Here is a 22,872-nt window from a genome sequence, read left to right on the forward strand (position 1 = left end):
TGGGCCACGTTAAACCACAAGAGAACAGAAGCTTAGTTGGTTTAATCTCCATGCGATTTTATTCATGTTCGGAAAGACCCCTCGTTTTAAAGGGGTTAAAGAAGGCTATATCTAACCCTTCAAGTTCGAAAAGTCTCACCTTGGCTCAGTGAAATCGCCCAACGGGAGCAAGAATAACACAACACGTCATCAAACTGAAGGGGTTAAGCCAGACTTTTCATTAATCCCCTATACCACGAAAGATCTGTTGTAGAACTTCTAGTCTGAATAAAATCATTCGGGGGAAGCTAGATTTCAGCTAAAAGATACCATCGTACTAAACTGGTTCCTGATAATAATTTTCAATCCCTTCACTACGACAAGTTTGTTATAAACTCTACAAAATCATATGAAGGTAGCTAGATGACAATTAACAAGAAGGCGTCATACATACATGTTCTGTATTAGGCAAACATTCTCTCTCTCAATATCACAAGGAGTCATCCATGTATTAGATAGTTTCTCAATGCCGCAAGGAGTAATAAATGTATTAGACATTCTCTCAATACCGCAAAGTGTCATCCATGCATTAGGTAAACAGTTTCTCAATACAGCAAGGAGTCACTCATGTATTAGGCAAAAAGTTTCTGAATATCGCAAGGAGTCATCCATGTATTAGGCAAACAGCTTCTCAGTATCGCAATGAGTAATCCATGTATCAGGTAAACAGATTTCTCATTATTGCAAGAAGGCGCCATTCAGGTCTGTTCTCTATTAGGCAATCAAACTCTGAGTATCGATGAGTTTGATCTTCTCTGGGTTAGAGTGGAGGTGGTCTTACCGAATAAGCACATATGCATTCATAGGGATATATATAGAGCTTGACGAGATGTGTTCTTGAATCACTTCCAGTTCTTACTTCCTTTAAGCATTACAGTGAGCTATTTTGACACTCCAATGCTCTTATGATTCACCTGAATAAAACAGATGTTAGTTGGAATTATTATTTGAATTCCTCCGATCGTAAAAGAGTTAATGGTAACAGATTAAGACTTTCAAGCTCCAATGATTCCCTCTAAGTTGAATAAAATTATTTGACATTAAGTGCATTAATGTATTAGAGTTGTCGAAATCATGAGAGAGCCAAATACTGCAGCATACTATTGTAAGTTTCATATAGTCGTGGATATTCTAATTTCTTTATCAAACATTACTTCAAGCTATCTTTACTGTCCCTGATTTTTAATATTCATGCTAAGGTACAGGATGGTAGACATATAACACTGTTTTTCCACTCCTCTAGGCAATTTCTTGTGTGTTGCGGCGACGGACCAGTCAGCATTCTCTACGTTTGTCCTGCAACATTTATACATTTGCCGTTCCCACTGCCACATACACACCCACACCAGCAGACTGAGCCGTCCCTGCAACACATACGTCTGGTGAGTTTCTAGTGGGTGCGCGCTGTTTATGGATCACTATGCATTTTTCTGCCTCTTCATTATGATGGCTTTGTGCCAGACTTGATAAAACCAAAAATAAGTAGTAAGATTGAGAGAGAGAGAGAGAGAGAGGGAGAGAGAGAGAGAGAGAGAGAGAGAGAGAGAGAGGAGGGAGGGAGACCGAGAGACTCCAAATTCGAAAAGTTAATAGCGACATTCATAACATTTCACTACGGGACTCTCTCCTAAGCTTATTAAAATCGTCACTTGTCTTCTCCTTGCTTCAGGTTGGGCTAAAATTGCTATATCTCCATTTTATATGCTTAGTTGCAACAACAGATCATAACCAGAAACACATGCAAGTCACGAAGATGAATCGTAGGACTTTTTTTTGGCTGGCCTAAAATTACTGTACCTCCACCTTCAATGCTTTGTTGTAACAATAGATTTTCATTAGAAACTGATGCAGATCACAGAGATACACTTTGACAAGTAGGCACAGCCTTAGAATTGTCCTTTTTGTGCCACTGAGCTACGTGAAAATAATAACCTGTAAAAGGACGAAAATCCGGGCCAAGTTTAGATGAAAGAACTATCGCAGAAATAACACAAAGGACGCCAGGAATAGTGTTTCTTCAAGGCAAGTATACATTAAAGATCTTAGCCAATATACAGGTGCCGGGGGAGGATTCCTTCATGTGGTGGAACCGATATAACCAGGTGGCTCCATTGCCTGGTTATACAAACGTCCCTTGCTACCTCCCTGTTCCCCGAATGGAGGATGGTGAACTGCAAAAGGGCAACTTAAGCCTGCATTCCACCAGATTCACATCCCGATTAGCCAAGTTTCTATTACTGCTGCTATTACAACAACAACGGCAACAACAACAACAACAACAACAGCAACAACAACAACAACTACTACTACTACTAACACAACCACCACCACCACTACCACCACGCCTACTGCTGCTGCTGCTACCACCACCACCACCACTGTTACTACTACTACTACTACTACTACTACTCTAATATCGCTGTAAAGCGTTTGGTTACTACATGAGTAATGGCAAAAGCAGACTATACGCAAGTACGAGCAAATCTTATGTGCAAATGAAATTTAGTAGAGTTTATAAATATGGCTCAAGATCTAAGGGAAAAAAAAAAAGTTATTTTCAGAATGTGTGCCAAGATTCTGCGTGCGTGGGTCGAAGTTTCAGCTGTGTAGGAAAAATGCTCACCGTGACGCAGTGGGGGAAGCGGTATTTAACGCCAATTAATGTTAGATATGAATTTGTGCAGCGTAAGTGAGTATTTCAACAGGATGCAAAGCACACACACACACACACACACACACACACACACACACACACACACAGTAATAATATTTTGTAATTCTTATAAATCGGCATGAATCTCGAAGGAGTGGGAATGCAGTTTCCATGTTTTCTCTGAATGCACAGGAAGACACTGCACATCTACTTTATGGATGAATGTAGGTTATAATCGGGCACGGGGCCGGCTGGTTGTATCGACGCCACCACCTGAAGGCTCCCTCTTCAACCCCAGCCAATAACATGGTAACAGAGACAACAAGAACAATGTGAGAACCATTTATCTCTATTCAATCTTCTTTATTAGCTTACCCTGGAAACCACACACCTCGCAAGGGGCAATATGAGAGAGAGAGAGAGAGAGAGAGAGAGAGAGAGAGAGAGAGAGAGAGAGAGATTAATCCTTTCAATGCGCTTACGTCTTTTCTCCTTTATTCATGCTAACACCAGACGCTATTATTCAGCTTAGGAGAGGTCTCTCTTAGTCGAGGGGTTGAGTACCGTTTGATGTAAAATGCATATTAAAAAACTGAGAAACTGTGAAAAATATACAAGACAAAAGTCTATCTATCTATCTATTGCCAGATGCCTCAATCCCGTTTGGGGTGGCCACAAACAAATCGCCTCCAAGTCGCCCTGTCCCCCGCCATTTCACTGCCCTGCTCCCAACTCACCCCCCCCTCTCTCATATACCTCTCCACCCCATCCCTCCATCTCATCCTCGGCCTCCCCCTCCCTCTTCCCCCCTCCACCTCACTCACATACACTCTCTTCGTCAGTCTTTCACCCTCCATCCTCTCCACATGGCCAAACCACCTCAGTGTGTTCCTCATAACGCTTCCTATCACATCCACATCCACACCACAACGCTCCTTTATATCCTCATTCGTCAGCCTGTCTCTCCACGTGACTCCACAGGCTCCTCTTAAATAACTCATTTCATTAAATAACTCAAGACAAAAGTACAATGATTAATTGATTATGATAAACCTATGGAGTGATGGAAATATGAGACAGGAAAATACATGGATAAAATACAGGAACAAAGGAAATATGTATATATAACATGGGAAAAATACATGTGAAAAAATCCAAAGAACATAGGGAAATGAGAAGTTCATTACAATGCACGAACAACACATGGTAAAAATGAAGAGAACATGGGAAACGTGTAGTACTGTGTAGAACATGGGCAAAGACAAAAAACGTGGGGGGGGGGGGATAAGGGTGTCAAGAATGCCAACATTCCCAAGGGAATGCAAAATGCTCTCCATATAGCTACAGTATACTGACACGCTTTTGTGCAAACTACCAAGATGATCAATGAACATACAGAAACATAGAGTCTCAAAATATGCGGGTTTATAATTATGATCTGACGTTTGACCCAAAAATTCCTATTTAAAAAAATTAAGCAAAAAAAGTCATTTAGGGCTACTGACCCAAGGAACAACTGTGCCAAGTCTGAAGCCAACTGGTGAAGAAATAAAGAAGTGACACCTGAAAAGGAGCCTGAAAGATGGAAGAAAGAAACAGAGGAAATGCAATAGCTCTCCACATTTTGGTGCGGAGACCTAAGTACAGTATGTAAGACGAGAAAGCATGCAATACAAGGGAAAAATAACAGAATTCTTTGAAAACTATGATGAACAGAAGAAAGATATGAACGTCGAGAAAGATTATGATAGGGGAAGAACAAGGAGGGGACAAGATAAGGGAGTAACCTGCATATGTCAATAAGGGGCAACAAACAAAAAGGTATTGTGAATAAGATCATTTACAGTGTCTGTCTGTTTGTCTGTTAGTCTGCTATACACGGTTCACTTTTCAAGCTACAGTGCTGAATGAGTCCGGTACTGATATAGCCAAAGTAACTGTCGGGCAGCCTATGAAAAACAAGCGAGGCACGGGTAAAGGGGCATATTCCATGACCCTGATCCCCTGGCAAGAGTTAACCACATTACAGTATATATATATATATATATATATATATATATATATATATATATATATATATATATATATATATATATATATATTTAAAGCGCCATTCGTATAATAATAGTTAAAGGAGAGAGTAAATACTCGATACCTTAGAAACTATGCTTGGAGGCTTAGAGGAGAGGACACAGCAACAGAACCCCAGTAGCTACAATTTTCAAGATAAAGAAATAAAATTTTGCATAAATATACCTAGTCTCAGTTACATTGTAGGCACTACTAGAACTGCACCTGGGGGTTCGGGGAGGGGGCGCCGCCTCATCCTCGACCCCCTAATGTGATATTCATATCTTTTAAAGGATAAAATGCGTGCAATGTTTTTCATGGCGTTGCAGTTAGATCAACTGTCCCTAACTTGATTAACCCGGAAAACGCCTGGTACCACTGTCAGAGAGAGTACTTCATAATACATCTCAATAGTTTGTTATATTTCATTTATATACTTCCAGTATACTTTGCCCCTGAAATCCAATGACGTATGTTGTCTATTTTTGTTACCTCCATACAATTTTATTCAATTTAGGAAAGGCCTCTTGTACTGAAGAGGTTAATGAAAACTACATCTACAGTAGCTTCTACATTTCCAAGAATAGCATCTACAGTAAAGAATATCGTCAGATGGTGGGAAAAATGAAACCCCAAAGACGGCATCGTAGTGAAGGAAGAATGGTGTAATGTGCAAAACAAATCGCCGAGGATGATGTGTTAAGAAAGCCCTTAATCCACCGAGCATACAACGCAGTGCTAGTGCTATAAAAAATATGTGACGATGAAGGGCAGGAGTAAAAATGTATGTTCTCTCTCCCTGACTCCTGTAATTCACTTTCAGCTAAATAAAATCGTCTGGGTTAACAGTAACTATTAATTCTCAGGCTCCTATGATTCATTTTCATCTGAATAAAGTGTCTGGTGTTACCTGAAACAGAATAGGCGGCTTAACAACACAATATACAGCTATAAAACAAAAGCATAACAATAATATAGGCACTGCAGAATAGACTATACCCATGGCGATAAAGATATAAAAACTAGAAATGTATGCTGCAAAATTCATATAAACAGGTAAACTGAAAGCATAATTATGATAAAACAAAAGGCAGTGTTAGAAAGACATGAAGACCTAAGAACCAGAAATGAAAAGATATGCTAATAAAATGTAGAATTATAGAGCGAAACGTTATGCTAAAAAGAGAGACAAATAAAGGGAGGGACGGAAAAACGAAGAATTCTGCTAATAAAGTAATGTAGAATGATAAGGCAAGGAACACGATAAAAATAAATGGGAATAAAGAAAGCGAGGGGGCTAAAGAACGAGAAATGATAAGGTATGCTAATGAAATAATGTAGAATGATAAAACGAAAGAAAACGGTAAAATACAGACAGTTATATGCTGAGCGAGAGTGATAAAGGATGAATGAAGATATTTGCTAGTATGAAAGAATGATAAGGCAAAAGGGTATGAGACAATAAAGACAAATAAAATGAAAGTGCTGAAGAAGGAGGAATGAAAAGGCATGCTCCTAAAATAAAGATGGATGATAAAGCAACATGATAAGAATAAAGAGTAATAAATAAAGTCGGGGTGCTAAAGATGGGGGTACTGTAAGGGTTATTTTTACCTTCTTGGTTGGGGCGGCGTCGACTCTCCTGAAGCTTCCTCGTGACTCACACTACGTCATGCAGAGGAGGTGGAGGGGGATGCGTTGGGGGAGGGAGGGAGGGGGAGAGAGGTGAAGGAATGGGGTGAGGGAGGGAACGAGGGGGAGAAAGGTGAAGGTAAGGGGAGTGAATGGGATGGGGGGAGCGGACGGTATAAGTGGGAGGGAGAGGTCGGTCAGGATCACTTGATGGTCGTGATCGTCAGTTTTCTACCCTCCCGGAAGGGAGCTGAGAGCTCATATAGTCCGATCTAAGGGCAAGGCTGTGACCTTCACACACACACACACACACACACACACACACACACACACACGCACACACACACACACACACGTCCCCTTGCTCGAGGGGGACAGTAACCACCCACTTCGTCAGTGAAACTTTTCGCAACCTGAGGGAGACGCGAACTCCCGTCCACCAGTTGGCAAGCGAGAACGTTACCACTACACCAGCGAGCGGTGTGTGTGTATGTGTGTGTGTGTGTGTGTGTGTGTGTGTGTGTGTGTGTGTGTGTGTGTGTGTGTGTGTGTGTGTGTGTGTGTTCCCATTATATCTCATAAACGACTTGCGCTATCAACATGAAAATTTCAGGGTATGAAGATACGGCCAAAATCCTGGACGAGTTCGAAAATGGGCACTCGCCGTCAAGGTCACCAAAATGGCTGCCGTTCTTATTGCTCGCCTTTAGCACCATTATATCTCAAGGACGGCTTGAGCTATCAACATGAAATCTTCAGGGTATCAAGATATGGCCGAAATCTTGGACTTGGGCAACAGCATATTCTGGCAGGCGATTAGCATTCGGCTCCCGAATGCTTTTCTTTCATCTTATTTTTGTTCTTTCTTGGAGAGATCAATTTGCAGGCCCTGGCCTTCGGTTCCTTCTTCCTTGCATTAAAAAAATGTGAGGGAAAGGACAAGACGCATGCAAGCGTAGGGAAAAAGAAAAAAAAAAACGATCGTTACTGTGCCAACACACACAAACACATTCTCCATTTAGGAGACATCATCCATGGCACCATCACACACACACACACACACACACACACACACACACACACACACACACACCCACATTCCCCATCTTGACCACCCATCCAGACCTCATCCTTGTCATCATTCTCATCATCACATTCGCCTACGTCATCGCCCGAGACAGACGCAAGATGAGACGAGGGCACCACAATACTGTACGTTGTTAAGGGTCGCATTTTCGAACGTATTTACGATCAGTTTTCCCCTCATAACTTAAACTTGCTTTTCCAGGAAGGATTATAGACCATGGAAGATTCTGCAGTCCCCTATCCTTGTTTTTCCTCCGGATAAAAGATAAGCCTACGATCATTTTCCTCTCGTAAATAAGTATCGTTTTTTTGTAGGAGTAATTAGAGACATGGGAAAATTATACATACTCCTTTAATCTTTATCCATCCCGATGAAACAAATTACAGTTGCGAACGAAAATTAATCGTGATTTTGCTTCAGGTTAAGTACAGTAAATCCTATTAATAGACACCTTTCGACGTTCTAACGCTCTCTCTCTCTCTCTCTCTCTCTCTCTCTCTCTCTCTCTCTCTCTCTCTCATCAACCTCTTCCATCCATGTGTACGTCTGTTATAATTTATTCTTGCAGGTACCTGACGCATTTCTTTACCTTAGGAGACTAACTAATTACCTAACTAACTAACTAAATAAATATGTAAATAACTGATTGAAGGAAGTAAGAATAAAACCTCCTAGTTATATAATCATGAACAGGGTGTCAGACTCTATAAACGAGAGCAAGGTGTCCATATCTCTCCCACGTGACGCAATCAGAAGCATCATGGAAGACTATAAACTGAAGCTGGCCACTCAGTTCTCGTCTCAGTGGTATTATCGGGATCATCGTTGAAGATTGTGTCTGACAGAGCTGCTTAACTCTTTATTATGAGAGATCCCTCTCGAGGTAAAATGCAATCGCCTGGATAGAGGGTCTAAAAAAATATATACAGTATATATATTGCGCTAAAAGCGTTGACAGAAAGTGCTTCCGACACATCTACTTTACTATGAGAGGCCCGTCCTACGCTGAATGAAGTGGCTTGGTGGTTGCAATAAAAAAAAAAAAATAATAATAATAATAACAATAGATTCGGTGACTACTACTTCTACTGCTACTACTACAACTACTACTACTACTACCATCACCACCACCACCACTACTACTACTACTACTACTACTTGTAATAGTAATGATAATAATAATAATAATTATAATAATAATAAGAAGATGGCAACAGCAATAGTAACAAGATGTGGTGGTGGTGAAAGGGGTTAGCTAAATTATGTAGTGGGTTGGTGAAGTAAGCATTGGGTGTTGTTGCTGTTGTCACTCTTGGCTAAGCTAGGCCAAAACAAACACCGCCTCCTACAACCACAACCACTACCACTACCACCACTATTAATATGACTCTCGCTAGGCCTACTAACACCACACTCTCTTTATCACCATTGTCACTATCACCACGACCACCACCATCACCACAACCACAGCTGCTACAACTACTACTACTACCACTACTACTACTAGCACTACCGACGGTACACACAACACTAAAATCACACATATAAAACATAACCATACCATACCTTCGTCTTATGAACACGGAATCCGCAATTCCCTTATAACGGTTATAAACAGGAAGGTGATATGGTAAGGCTCGGGTCTTCTACTAACCCTCAACACAACCCATCACTAACATCTAACATACACTACATACTACACTCTTTTTACCTTAACGTGGCCCAGATTTTTTTTCCTTTTGTAGCGTATTTTGCTTACTCGTAGCTCAGTGGTAGAATAAGACAATATTAAGTCTCTAAATACATTTCATAGTTGTTGTATTTCAGTATTCAAGATGTAGAAAGATGGCAATTTTAGGACAAGTTAAAGAAGTACAACATCATAACAGGACAGTGTCCGTAATTCCCAGACAACCACAATAAATAGGGAGGTGATAATCGTAAGGCTAGGGTCTTCTACTGACTCTTGGCACAACCAAACACTTACATCCCGCATGCAGCACATATCGAAACTGGCTCAAAACTGCCACCTCTCCGTCTTGAATGCTGGGTTGTAGTAACATATTTACACTGGGATTATGATGCTCGTCACGGATATGTGGTGTCGAAAAGAGAGTCGTAGTACCGTCTTTTTCTGCCACTGACTGCATGAAGTAATCATAAAGAGGACGCAAATTGGGGCCAAGTTAAGGTGAAAACATTTTAACACGTACAGTACTTGGGAACAAACTGGGGCCAAGCTAAGGTGAAAGCACTGTAACACGTACATGGGAACAGGCGAACGTAGAAGATAATATAATAACTCAATCATAAATAGATGTGGCAGGTAACTTTTGTAAATATCTATATCTATATAGATAGATAGATACATTGATAGATAGGTAGACAGATATAATGAACAACAGTCTCAAGTGAGTGGCAACCCAGAAAAACACTGAGAGGAAGAGACAGAGAAATTACAAGATGACGATGGGAGATCCGGAAACTTACAGGACTGGATGGAAAAGGCTAATAATCCTTAAGTGAAAGTGGAGAAAAACGAAAAACGGGAAAGGAGTTGTTCTGCAGTGGGCGGACTCAGGTTGATGATGATAGCGATGATGATGCATTTTTACACCCGTGACCGCGAAGCAAGAACGTGTGTGTGTGTGTGTGTGTGTGTGTGTGTGTGTGTGTGTGTGTGTGTGTGTGTGTGTGTGTGTGTGTGTGTGTGTGTGTGTGTGTGTGTGTGTGTGTGTGTGTGTGTGCGCTATGTTTGGCGTCGCTTGCCTGCTAGTGTGCCGACGGGTTTGAATGCGTTCGTCAGACTTCGTCATATTAATTACATTACTCAAAATTTTGTTTACGATACCAGGGTCATGAGTGTGGGAAATTGCCAAGGGATGCATCGAATAGGGTTAAGCTGTGGATGTTTTGTTTTTAACGTTTAATATATTCAGTCATTAGTTTATGGGGCTGTAGTTTAGATGACATGGGAAGCTTCGTAGCACCTCTTCCTTAGCGATTTAGTTTGCTTATTGCTCCTGTAAAAATATATTGTACCTTATCTACAGTATATCGACCTAGTTTGCATCATCATCATACAAGAGGATACTGAGGTTTTATCTTCAATATAAATCGCTAAGGAAGAGGTGTTGCGGAATTTCCAGAGCTTCTTGCAATACGACCTATGGACCCATTGTGGGGTACGGCAGACACCCAACCCTCCACGGTGTACCTTTGTGAAATAAACACCTGTCTCCAAAGAGGTACCAGACGTTTCGCTTCCCAGACCTATCAAACAGTAGACCTTTACCCATCACACCACATTATTAACCACAGTAACAATGATGTATCCTTTTTTACTTTACCCCGACCTATAACTGACATCTCTCCATCTATAATACTGAGTTGTAGCAATAAATATACACTAGAATATAATGCTCGTCACAATGAGCTCCCATGGAGAAGATGCAGAGCCGTAGTACCATCTGTCTCTGCCACTGAGCTATGTGAAATAAGCTGCAGAAGGACGAACATATGGGCCAAGTCAAGATGAAAGAACTATTGTAATGAACACAATTTCAGTGTTTCAATATATTACATGTACACGAATAATCCGCAGCATTCTGAAACAAAACATATCTGCAATTCATTTAAACGCAGGGACTTATAACTGTCCTGTTTTACTACATCATTCCAGAGTCAGCTAACACACACACCACCAAGAAGAGTTATTTCACCACCATGCTCTTTTCACGTTAGCCCGACTCAGATTTTCATTCTTTTGCAGTATGTTTCACGTAGCTTGATGGTAAAAAAAAAGACACTACTACTACTATACATCCTTTCCATAGCACTTCTTTGTGGCTAGCATCATGTTCTGATGTTAACCTTTAGTTAAAACTTAGCATTCAAATGGAGAGGTGGCAATTTTAGGCCAAGTTAGAGTAAAAAAGGTACAGTATTTATTTTGCAAGCTTCGAAATATGACTAGCCCACTCCCATTAATAAGGTCATTTAGCCACTAACACACAGATTTTGGTTTGTTTTATCGTTTTTCACCCTTATACTACCACTAGCATTATTAATATACTTGTCCCATATACCACCAGAAAAGGTCATTCGGCTTTGCTACATAAAGTAATTCTTCTAGCCAGTGCAGCCTAATATTAACAATACTGCCTAGCCCATATAAAGCCAAAAGTTCACTCGGCACTGAAACACGAAACAACCTCTTTTAGCCTGATTTTAACAACTCTAATCCTTTCTACCTAGTCTAGCAACATATGAAAACCAGTCAACCATAACCTACGAAAAGTTAAATCTGTAATCCTTTCTACCTAATCTGGCAACACATAGAAAGCAAACCTTCATAACACACAAAGTTAAAACAAGAATATTATGGTGCACTGTCACCACAGCCGAAACTTCCCTCCCCATCCTCAGTACGAAGATAAGAACATATTCTAAGTGGCACAGGAGACGTAATTCCTATTTCATTGCGATTCATTATTCATATTGCATCTTGATATTCTATTTTATGTTACTTATAATTCTAGTATCGCTCTTAGTTGCCTCGATAAAGCACAGTAGGATTAAAGGTGCAATATACAAAATAAATCGCTAAGGAAGAGTTGCTGTGGTCTCCCATGCCTGTATGACCCTGAGAGTTATTGCTGTTGTGCTACCCCAGTCTGTTTGATCCAGCAGACCCATTAATCGCAGGCAAGCAGCCGCCCCTTCAGGGCCGTTCCGTGCAGTGAACCGATGTTTCTAAGCGGCTGACAGCACCTCGCCACAGCGAGGTGTGGGGAACAATATGAAGGCTTCGTTCCTGGGTAGACGCCGCATTTGCATCTTTCCACCCAGTTACCTGGGGCAAGGTCTAGTGAGAAGTGTATCTAGTGTATCTCACTATCTAGTGTAGCTAGTGTATTACAAGATCTAATGTATCTCACTAGATCTTGACCTGGGGCACCATAACAGGCTCCACGTCACCCCATTATCTAGCTATATGGTTGCCACCCACCATTGTAAATGGTTTCCTGAGATGCAGACCCTTTGGCTTGTCACTCAGTGTAGAACTACATGAAGTGGAAGAGAAATAAATGGTGACAGAAAGACTGGGAGAAATGTGAAAAGAGAAGAACAGGCACAAAAAAAGAATGGTAAACATGAAGGAACAAGCCAGCACTAATGGGTGATGGGTGTCCCCACCTACCACCACGACCCTGAGAGCAACATTAGATAACAATAGCGGCCTCCCATCTGGTGATTCAGTAATTGTTCTGTCTTCAGTAGAGACTACACACTGCTCCATCACAAACCAGGAGCCGCGTCAGAGCTAAGGTGGGCTAGATAATAACCAATGATAATTTTTTCCCTTCGTACTTAATAAGCTACTATAAGATTCCTTTCGTCTCCAATAACCTTAACTTAGATCCCTTACGTGAACTCTTTGATTTGATGTGCAGACAAGGGATTAACGGGTGCACAGATAAGATGGACTCACAGATACACTTATACTCGTTTACAGATAGACAGAGAGGCAGACAGATAGATGTGCGTAGACAGACACACAGACAGATAAATAGATATTACAGGAAGAAACAAACAATGAAATGAAGGACAAATTGTCTAGTGTTCTAATATTTACTTAATTTTCAGAATGAAAAGGTGGTGGCTTCTAAGTGTGGTAAGTATTCTGGCAGTGTTGTTGTTGTTAATGTTGTTGTTGCTGGGCTGCCCACGGTGTCACTGAGGCGGAACACCAGAGCAACAGGGAAAACCAATCGCCTTACCGGATCTTCGGTGAGGAGATCGGCACCCTGGCTGCTGCACTGCCGATGGCTGAGGTGCCCTGCGACAGCAATAGCGCTAGGCCACCACCACGCAATGCACGCACCACGCTCCACTGGGGCGGGATAATTGGGACGGTCTGGCTCCCAGGAGATTCCCTAGGATGTGGTGCACCGCCAAGAGACGTGTACCATCGGCACCATTCTATCAGTGTACTGTACATAAATATGAGAAAGAGAGAGAGAGAGAGAGAGAGAGAGAGAGAGAGAGAGAGAGAGAGAGAGAGAGAGAGAGAGAGAGAGAGACAGACAGACAGACAGACAGACAGACAGACAGAGACAGACAGACAGACAGACAGGCAGACAGAGAGACAGACAGACAGAGACAGACAGACAGACTTCTTTAAAGATGAAATTATATATATATATATATATATATATATATATATATATATGTGTGTGTATACATAAATATATATAGATAGATAGATAGATAGATAGATATAGATATAGATATAGATATAGATACTGGAACAAAATGTCTTTGAGGTCGATCAGTGCATTTTCTTCTTCACGGCGCTGGGGAGGGGGAAAAGAATACTTCCCCAGCATTCCTGCTTGTCGTAAGAGGCGACTAGAAGGGGCCTTTTTGTCTTCTATCTTTCTCTTCTTACTGTCCTCTTCTTCCTTTCTGTCCTACCTCTTTTCTTGATATTTCCGTGTTTCTTCCGGGTTTTATTTTACCTCTACTCCTATCAAGTTAGACATCTGATTTCATGACATGAATAGTTTAAGGACTTCCCATTGTCACTGACCTTTTCTCCCTTACACCACTTTCATGCCAAGACCACCTCAACGCCAGCTTTAGTGCATATAACCATATTGGCTTAGTGCTAGTTCTTCATTATTCCCTCCTTCACGACGCTGACGAGGAGCCTTCCTGTGGTGGAGCTGTGCACCCTGGGTGGAGCAGCTCCAGCGTCCACCCGGGAGCCAAACCTTCAATTTCCCTGCACCTCGCCGTGGGAAAGACCTTGGTCCGATCCTGGTGAGGTGCTGTCTACCACTAGGGGGTGTCGTATCCTTGCACGGTGAATATACTGCACTGTATCTGTAGGAAAGCCCCACAGAAGCAGCTGATTACCTGTGGTCGACAGGTTCGGTTGACCATACAGACCTGGGTTAAACAACAACAACAAGAACAACAACAACAACTTCCTGAAAACAAGTGTTACAGTATCATGTAACACATTACCATAAACCAAACAACTTTACCAGATACCACACAGTGTTATCATACATAACAGCATTTCCATGTACTGTACTATGATATTACCATATACAGTTCAGTGTTTCCGTATACTACAGTAGTACAACACTACACAACGTTACAACATATCACACAGCGTTACCAAAGACCATAGCCTATACAACATAACTTTAAGCGTTTACTACTCAGTTACCGAATACTACATGGCGTTACCATACAGCAAACAGCGTTACCTTATTATTATTATTATTATTATTATTATTATTATCATTATTATTACTATTATTATTATTCATAAAACACAGTATAGACCACAGTGAAGAGCTATATGCATATTATATATCCCAAAGGGTCCCAGAGGAGGGCACAAATAGCCAAGAAGTTATTATTAAATAGGCGTTCCGACAGCCTGAGAGTATTCAAGAGTTCCATGAGTGGCGGAATAAAACACTTCGAGTATTGTGATGTACTGCATAAAACACGAGAAAACGACTTTTTTTTTTTTTTTTGCCGAATATATGATCACATAAAGTGGCCGAAAGGCAGTGGAAGTTTAGTACGCAAAGTATAGACAGCATTAAGAAATACCTTAGCACGAAGCATTAATACTACACAGTTACTATATATCATTGTTTTGTCACAAAACATTATCTTATTTATCAAAGACATCACTCTAGTTTTTTCACCTTAATTTCAGTCTGATTTTCGTCCCGCTGCAGCTTATTCTAGTGGTTCAGAGCGAGCAAGCGAGCGAGCGAGAGAGAGAGAGAGAGAGAGAGAGAGAGAGAGAGAGAGAGAGAGAGAGAGATACCACACAGAGTTGCTTCCCATCATACCTGTAGGCGCTGGCGGTGACGAGAGGAGCCAGAGGAGACTGCCCGCCCTCGTACGATTCTCACCCTACGATTTTGGTCTCCATGGATGGGTTTCGCGCCGACTACGTGGACAGAGGCTTGACACCGACCCTGGAAGCGCTTTCGGAACGCGGTGTACACGCCCCCTTCCTCATCCCCTCCTACCCGAGTGTCACCTTCCCCAACCACTACACCATCGTTACGGTAACTACTCTGTCGTAAAATGCTGTTGATATTGTACGCTATTGTTTTTATCGAAAGGGGTTGTTATCCTACGATGTTGTGGCACTATAAGAGGTTGTTGTTGTCAAAGGGTTACTGTTATCGTAATTAGCATTATAAGCAGCTACTGATTTCGTAAACATTTATTGGTATCGTAAGCAGTTATTGTAGTCGTACGTGGTTATTGTTACTGTCACCGGTGTCTGGTATGGTAAGCAAGTACTGTCAGTGAAACAAGTCAGTATTATTGTAACTATATTATCGTCACATAACATCGTAACTCTCCTACCGTATCGTTATATATCATCGTAATCTTCCAACAGTATCATATTATATCGTAGTATCAGACATAACATACAAGAAAAGGCAAGGTTCAGCATGAATAATAAGTCGCTAAGGAACAGGTACAACGAGATATCCCGTGTCAACCATCATGCGGCCTCTTGTCTTGCATCCTGGCTTGTTTTTTGCAGGAAAGAGAGGAAGAGAGAGAGAGAGAGAGAGAGAGAGAGAGAGAGAGAGACGGAGAGAGAGAGAGAGAGAGCAGAATCTCTTGTTTATATGAAAAAAAAAAAAAAAATACAAGAGGAAAGTGACATGAGTTATTTCCTAGGGAGGACTTGGAAAAAAATGCAGAAACTTTTCATACCTCTTGTTATTCCCACATATCAAAAACTGAATTACATGAGGGTACTGAGAGTGAATCTGGGGCCTTTGGTATATGCTAGAGTATTTCGTACAAATCATGCTGACACCATATAAATTATTGATAACTTCAAATATATTACAATTCTGGTTCAGTATGGTCGCCTGATACGGCTTAGTCCGGAACCAGTCACCACGAGAAGTTTGCTTATCAGTGGATTATTTGACCTTTCTTAGCTCTGGCTCGAGTAGACGAGCATGAACTGCCTAGTCAGTGGCATCACGGTTGTAGGGCTGACAGCGGCAATATTATTAATAATATAAAATGACTAATGTTACATAAACTCAACCTTCCTTCGATAAACTGATATTCGCTCAAACGCACCGTGTACAGTTCATATTAACATATCTAAGATAACATGGTTCATACACGATCTCTGTCTTTGTGGGTAACAATTTTCATATCCATTTTTGTCTAAATGGTGCAATGCCGTTCATTAATGTCTGAGCATATACAGTTATGTAAATTCAGGACATCTATAACCATTCTGATATTTATCATTCTTTTAGGCTGTTCAATGTCAGTCAGGCCCTTCACATTTAATGGGGTCAAGTCGATAATTTCAAGTCGTCTTATCCATTCAGGTCAGCTTAGATCCTTTCTAGTTCGTTACAGCCATATTTTGACCCATGTAAATTTGTACAGCATTATTTCATGCCATTCTGGTCCTTGCCAGATCACTTCAGGTCAGTCAGGCCGATTTGGGCCAATATAGATCGTTTCTTATTATGTATATGAAGACGTGCGCCCCCAAATTAGCTCCGTCGGATTTTGTTTTTTTCTACATCTCAGTGCAGGTCCTTAAGGTCCTCTCTGACTGCTTTAGATCTATTAAATCCACTCAGGTCAATGCACATCATGTCAGGTCATACTTATACAGGTGTGGGAAAAAAATCAATCCTATCGATGAAGTAGTTAAGATAAGCTGTGACAGGTGTTTCAGTGCCATGTGAGATGATTCTAGACAAGTGAGTGGAATGGTCTGGGATGGTGGTGCATGACGTGGTAAGTATACCCTGTGAAGATGGATGTAAAGTCATAGGTAGTTGAGGCAGTCATTGTTATAATATTCACCATATCAGTGCAGAAATTAATAGGATGGGTGGAAACATGTGGCCGGGATAGGCCGGGATGTTGGTGAGTAGTGAGGCATGTCAACGGAGGTAAGGGTACACGTTGTGAAGATGGGTGTTGTTGTTGTTGTTGTTGTTGTTTTTGTAATGCAAGGAAGAAGGAATCAAAGGCCAGGAGCCCGCAAACCGTTCCTTCCAAGAAAAAATAAAAAATCGATACAAAAGAGAACCAAATTCAGGATTCGTTCATTTCGAGATGCCTGGACACACTGCGTTTGAAAGACTGGAGATCATAGAATGTAGGAAGTACAAACAGAGGGAGACAGTTCCACAGTCGATCTGTTGTAGGTAGGCTATGCCGGTAAGATTCAGGTCAAAAGCGGGAAAGCAAAAAGTATGTACGGTGGGTGGAAAGGAGTTGGCAAGACGGGGTGGGATGGTCGGGGATGGAGGCAGGGCAGTGTAATACATTCTGGGAAGACGGGCAATGTGGGTGGGCCAGCATAGGCGTGTCAATGATTAACTTCAAAGCTTTATCCAAAGAAGAAGAAAGAAGAAGTACATGCTTTACACGACGCAGGTAAATGGATGCTATCGTTCTGAAGAGGTGAAGAGTTAATTACATTTGGAAAACAGTGAGCTCTATCGAACTCCTTTCCGAAGTGATCATAATTTATCGCAACGATTGAAGATATAACACGCCAGAGGTTATCGTGACACGTTACAGAATATAGCCACTTCCCCAGCAAGCAGCAGGAGGAGTCACATATGATGACATTACGGCGCGGAGGGTGGCAGAGGGCCAGGTTGGTGGCGGACAAGTATTTTAGGAAGCAGTCGTAAACGGGTACAAAGTTCTCACTCTTACTTTTACGCAGAGCACAACTTTGCTTTCATTGCAGCGAAAAGCATAGTCTCTCAATAACACTATAAAACATATGAAGTTATATACTGTATAATATATTCCACCCGAAAAACAAATCTCATATTTCCCTGCACTGTCATGGGAGAACTCCGGTCAGCCACTAGTGAGGCTTTGTTTACCACAAGGGGGAACTGGATCCTTGCACGGTGTATGTGCTGTGCTGTACATGAAGGACTGCCCCACAGAAGCAGTTGCTTACTTCAGGTCGAAAAGTCTGCTCAGTCAAACAGAACAGGGATGAGCAACAACACCATAATAGCAACACTGACTGCTAGACGTGACAGTCCTGTGTTCTGAGTTTTATAAGATTAAAATATGATTGGTTTATGGCAATGTCAGTGTTGGTTTACAACTGTGGTAATGATCTGGTGCTTTGAGACAATTTTCTAAATGGATGTTTCGCCGCTGTCAGTCATTCAGGTAGTCTAGCACCCGTAGACACCCAAACACGGACCATGGAGGATATGGACCTACCAACTATCCCCGTGGCTTCACGAGAATTACATGTCACTTTTATGCAGACAAGAAAGATATACGGTTGAGAGCTTGCAATACTTATTGCTTTAAAAATGAATCACTAGAAAACCAAAATCAAGATACGATACATTAATCGAGATTCCCGGACGCAATGCACTTTAAACACGTCACAGATAGTGAGGCTGACTGAGGAACACGGCTGCATAGTTCCCAGGCAAGTATATAATAAATTAAGAGTATTTATTAACTCTTGCCTCACAACGCTATACAGAGATGGGGTAAGAGTGCAACTAGACAGGTGCTGCATGCTCGCCATAATGAGGATGGAATATTAGCAAAATTCGGAGATGAGATCTGAACAGCAACAAAAGAAGAGAAAGATGAAAACTTTCAGCGAGGAGAAAGAGAGGCTGAAGCTTGTGTTCGGCTCTGATGGGGTGCTTCCTGTTGGTCTCAAAAACTGTGATTTTCTGCTGACACCCTACCTTGGTAAACTCTTTCGCCTTTGCCTGTCAACTTGTACCTTTGCTTCTTGCTGGAAGTTTGTTCTCATTCAATCTGTCCCGGAAAAAAAAAAAAAAAAAAAGATGACCCTTTCCAGCTCACAATTGTTTTCTTAAGTCTCTGAATCTATCCTTAACAGGACAGTTTTGAAGTGTCTCTCCTCTCAACATTCCCTGTCACCAGTATGGGTACCCAGGAACGCTCCATGAACGATCTTCTCCCATTCCTCTCTGATTCTTGGTCATCCTCCTTTTCGAAACGTTGGTGAAACCTTTGCCATCACACTTAACATCTATAAAACTTTCGCCCGATTCTGGTACAAACCTTCAATTTCCAGATTGTTCTCTTACGGTTTCAAGCTTCCTTTCTGGTCCTTGTGGAGCTGCCGTTGTAAGCGGCCACTGTTTCTCATCTACAGTTGTCAACAGCGGCGTTGTTCAGGGTTCCATCCTGTCACTAACTTCTTCCTTCTTTTAATCAATGATCTATTCTGCACATCAAGCCCTATCCAGTCATACGCCGCCTGCTCCACCCATCACATTTCCATCTACTTTTCCGAACTTCCATCATAGTAGTTGCTTCAGCATTCAAAGGATGAGGTAAAGACACTAATTTTCTGACCTGGTCATTCTTTCTGACTGGGCAAAAAAAAAAAAAAAAATGTTTTTAGTGCATCAAACTCATGTCCTACATTTCTTTTGACCAGTCAAAATCTCCCACAGGAATATCCCTTGGTGCTGAACAATATATAGATCAGTCCTCCAACATACCTTAATATCCTCAGGGTTCCTTACTCTCGGTATCTATCATGGAAAGATCATAATTATTACACCCATTCCAAAATCAGCTTACAAGGAATTCGGTGTGCTAAGAGGACACCGCGCTTTCTTTACCCCTGCACTGCCGTTGACTTTGTACAGGGGTCTTATCCGTCCCTGTGTAGAGTACAATTCGCATTCTGGGGGAGGGAGGGGAACTCTCTACACACAACTCTTCTGAACAGGGTGTGGTCAAAGGGTTTTCGTCTCATTAACCGGCCTCTTCTTACTGACTCTCGTCAACCTCTCTCTCTCTCTCTCTCTCTCTCTCTCTCTCTCTCTCTCTCTGTATTACCGCCAGCCTTTTAAACAAAATATGTCCGGACATCTCGAAAAGAATGGATCACAAGTTTAACCTTTTTTTCTTTTTTTATTCCGCTTTTCTAGGAAAGAACAACTCTGCGGGCTCTCAGGCACCGATTCTTTTGACAAAGCAGGAGGGCAAAGCAAATCTTCACTATTATGAGATGCGGCTGATCGCAAATCTGTTGGTAGTTCCGGGACCTGAATCTCATTAATCTCTCTCTCTCTCTCTCTCTCTCTCCCGTAGGGCCTGTATCCAGAATCCCACGGGATAATCGCCAACAAATTCTACGACCCTGAATTCCACGCCACCTTCGATATTGGCGAGCCGGAGGCTAAAGAGGGACGCTGGTGGGGAGGCGAGCCCATCTGGAACACAATCACTCGGCAGGTCAGCAATCAAGCACCATGCGCCCATTTCCTTGCTCTGCACATGTTTCTGGATGTATTTTTCATGTTTCAGTCTCTCTCTCTCTCTCTCTCTCTCTCTCTCTCTCTCTCTCTCTGTGTGTGTGTGTGTGTGTGTGTGTGTGTGTGTGTGTGTGTGTGTGTGTGTGTGTGTGTGTGTGTGTGTGTGTGTGTGTGTGTGTGTGTGTGTGTGTGTGTGTGTTTTTGTGTGTGTTGTCTATCGTTCGTCCACCTATTTATTCACATGTTTATGCTACGTATGCCAAGGAAAGTTAAATCAGGTGATACGAACCCATCTAAAACAAACTCCCCAAGTCAGCAAGTATGCACTATACTCCATTATTTTTATATTTGCCTATCAATAACCCATTAATTTATTCCTCTCGTGACAGAAAGAATGCGAAGGAAAGTTAGATTAGGTTATTCAGGCTTGCGAACCCATCTTCAGCACACTTACACTCAACACACGTTTCCGGATTTATTTTCATGTTGTCTATCTTTTATTCGTCTGTTTATTCACCTGACAAACACCGCACACATATCCTATACATGTTTAGATCTCTACTTTTGTGTCTGTCTGTTTTTTATATAGCGATATAAATTAGATTGGGCTACATGTCAAGACTGTTCCAAATTCTTTACATGTTTCTGTTGGTATCTTTTGCCTGTCTATCAATCTGTCGTTTATCCTCCTATTTAGTCATCTATCCATGGTAGATATAAGAGGTACAGCTACAGTTGGGTCAGGGATGTGTTCCACAGTAATAAAAAACTTGCTATATTTTTCTAAAATGTAAATTAGGAAAACTGACAATTCAGTTTTTTAGCTACTGGTGGAACTTGGGTATTTTTTGTGGATGTGATTATTTGTAAAACTGGTCAGCAGGGTCAGGTAACATACAACAATGATTTTCTGCATCAGGATACATCAAGTTAGACTTATTAGATGAGCTAATTAACTCTATGACTGCTAATAATTCTCTAAGTTGGATGACACTGTCTACAGTCAGGCAGAATGAATGATCTAATCGTTCTTGAAGCAATAAAAAAGTTAAGCCACGCTAGTTCAGGAAAGTTTCTCAACAGTCCTTCAGTCTAGTAAAAAAATTTGTCAGAAACTAGACTAAAATAGTCGTTGGTGACGGATTTGATGAAAATTATTTACAAGCCTCTCAGTACAAGAGGAGGAGGAGGAGGAGGAGAAGGAGGCAGTTTACGTAATGCACTCCCTCCTCTGAGGGGCCACGGCGTTGCCTGGATGTACAGGAATTTTTTTTGAAGCGTGTAGCACTAGGGATCTTTCTTAATTCTGATTAAATAATCCGTCAGCAACTAGAATAGCCAGATACATCCGCATCGTTGTGTAATGTGATCTGTCCCATCCCGTTTTCTCGTCTCATTGCTGGCAGGGCAAACTCAGCGCAACTTTCTTCTGGCCTGGTTCGGACGCGCCCATAGGAGGCTCATACCCTACCTACTGGGAGCCCTACAACTCGACCATAAGCTATGAGGACAGAGTGGACCAAGTAGGTGGAGAGACAGGTGTGTGGTGAGAGGTGTGTGGAAGTGTGGTGTGTATGAGGTTGGTGTGTGGAAGTGTTGTGTGTAGAGATATAGTTTGTGGAGGTGTGGTGTGTGAAGATGTGGAATGAAGCTGGTGTGTGAAGATTTGGTATGAAGCTGGTGTGTGAAGAGGTGGTATGAAGCTGGTGTGTGAAGATATGGTATGAAGTTGGTGTGTGAAGATGTGGTATGAAGCTGGTGTGTGAAGATGTGGTATGAAGCTGGTGTGTGAAGATGTGGTATGAAGCTGGTGTGTGAAGATGTGGTATGAAGCTGGTGTGTGAAGATGTGGTATGAAGCTGGTGTGTGAAGATGTGGTATGAAGCTGGTGTGTGAAGATGTGGTATCAAGTTGGTGTGTGGAGGTGTGATATCAAGTTGGTGTGCGGAAGTGTGGTGTGTGGAGGTGTAGCTTAAGGTGTAAGGTGAAGTGTGTGGAGATGAATAAGGTGTAAGATGTAGTGTGTGGAGGTGAGGTATGAGGTGTGG

At 41.7% G+C, this 22,872-nt stretch overlaps 1 protein-coding gene across 1 annotated transcript in view; it reads left to right on the top strand.

Moving 5' to 3' along the window:
* Positions 1–8,166: 8,166 nt before the first annotated feature.
* LOC145413520 (venom phosphodiesterase-like) overlaps positions 8,167–22,872 on the top strand; it is a 37,216-nt gene continuing 22,510 nt past the window's right edge. Inside the window, exons 1-6 of the mRNA XM_080283215.1 lie at positions 8,167–8,288; positions 12,157–12,217; positions 13,131–13,274; positions 15,374–15,589; positions 20,661–20,804; positions 22,231–22,347. Coding sequence (XP_080139341.1) covers positions 8,167–8,288; positions 12,157–12,217; positions 13,131–13,274; positions 15,374–15,589; positions 20,661–20,804; positions 22,231–22,347 — 804 coding nt within the window. The remainder of the gene's footprint in view (positions 8,289–12,156; positions 12,218–13,130; positions 13,275–15,373; positions 15,590–20,660; positions 20,805–22,230; positions 22,348–22,872) is intronic.

Source organism: Coenobita brevimanus, chromosome 96, assembly GCF_032717465.1.
Source record: "Coenobita brevimanus isolate Jiangsu-jjx chromosome 96, ASM3271746v2, whole genome shotgun sequence".
NCBI lineage: Eukaryota > Metazoa > Arthropoda > Malacostraca > Decapoda > Coenobitidae > Coenobita > Coenobita brevimanus.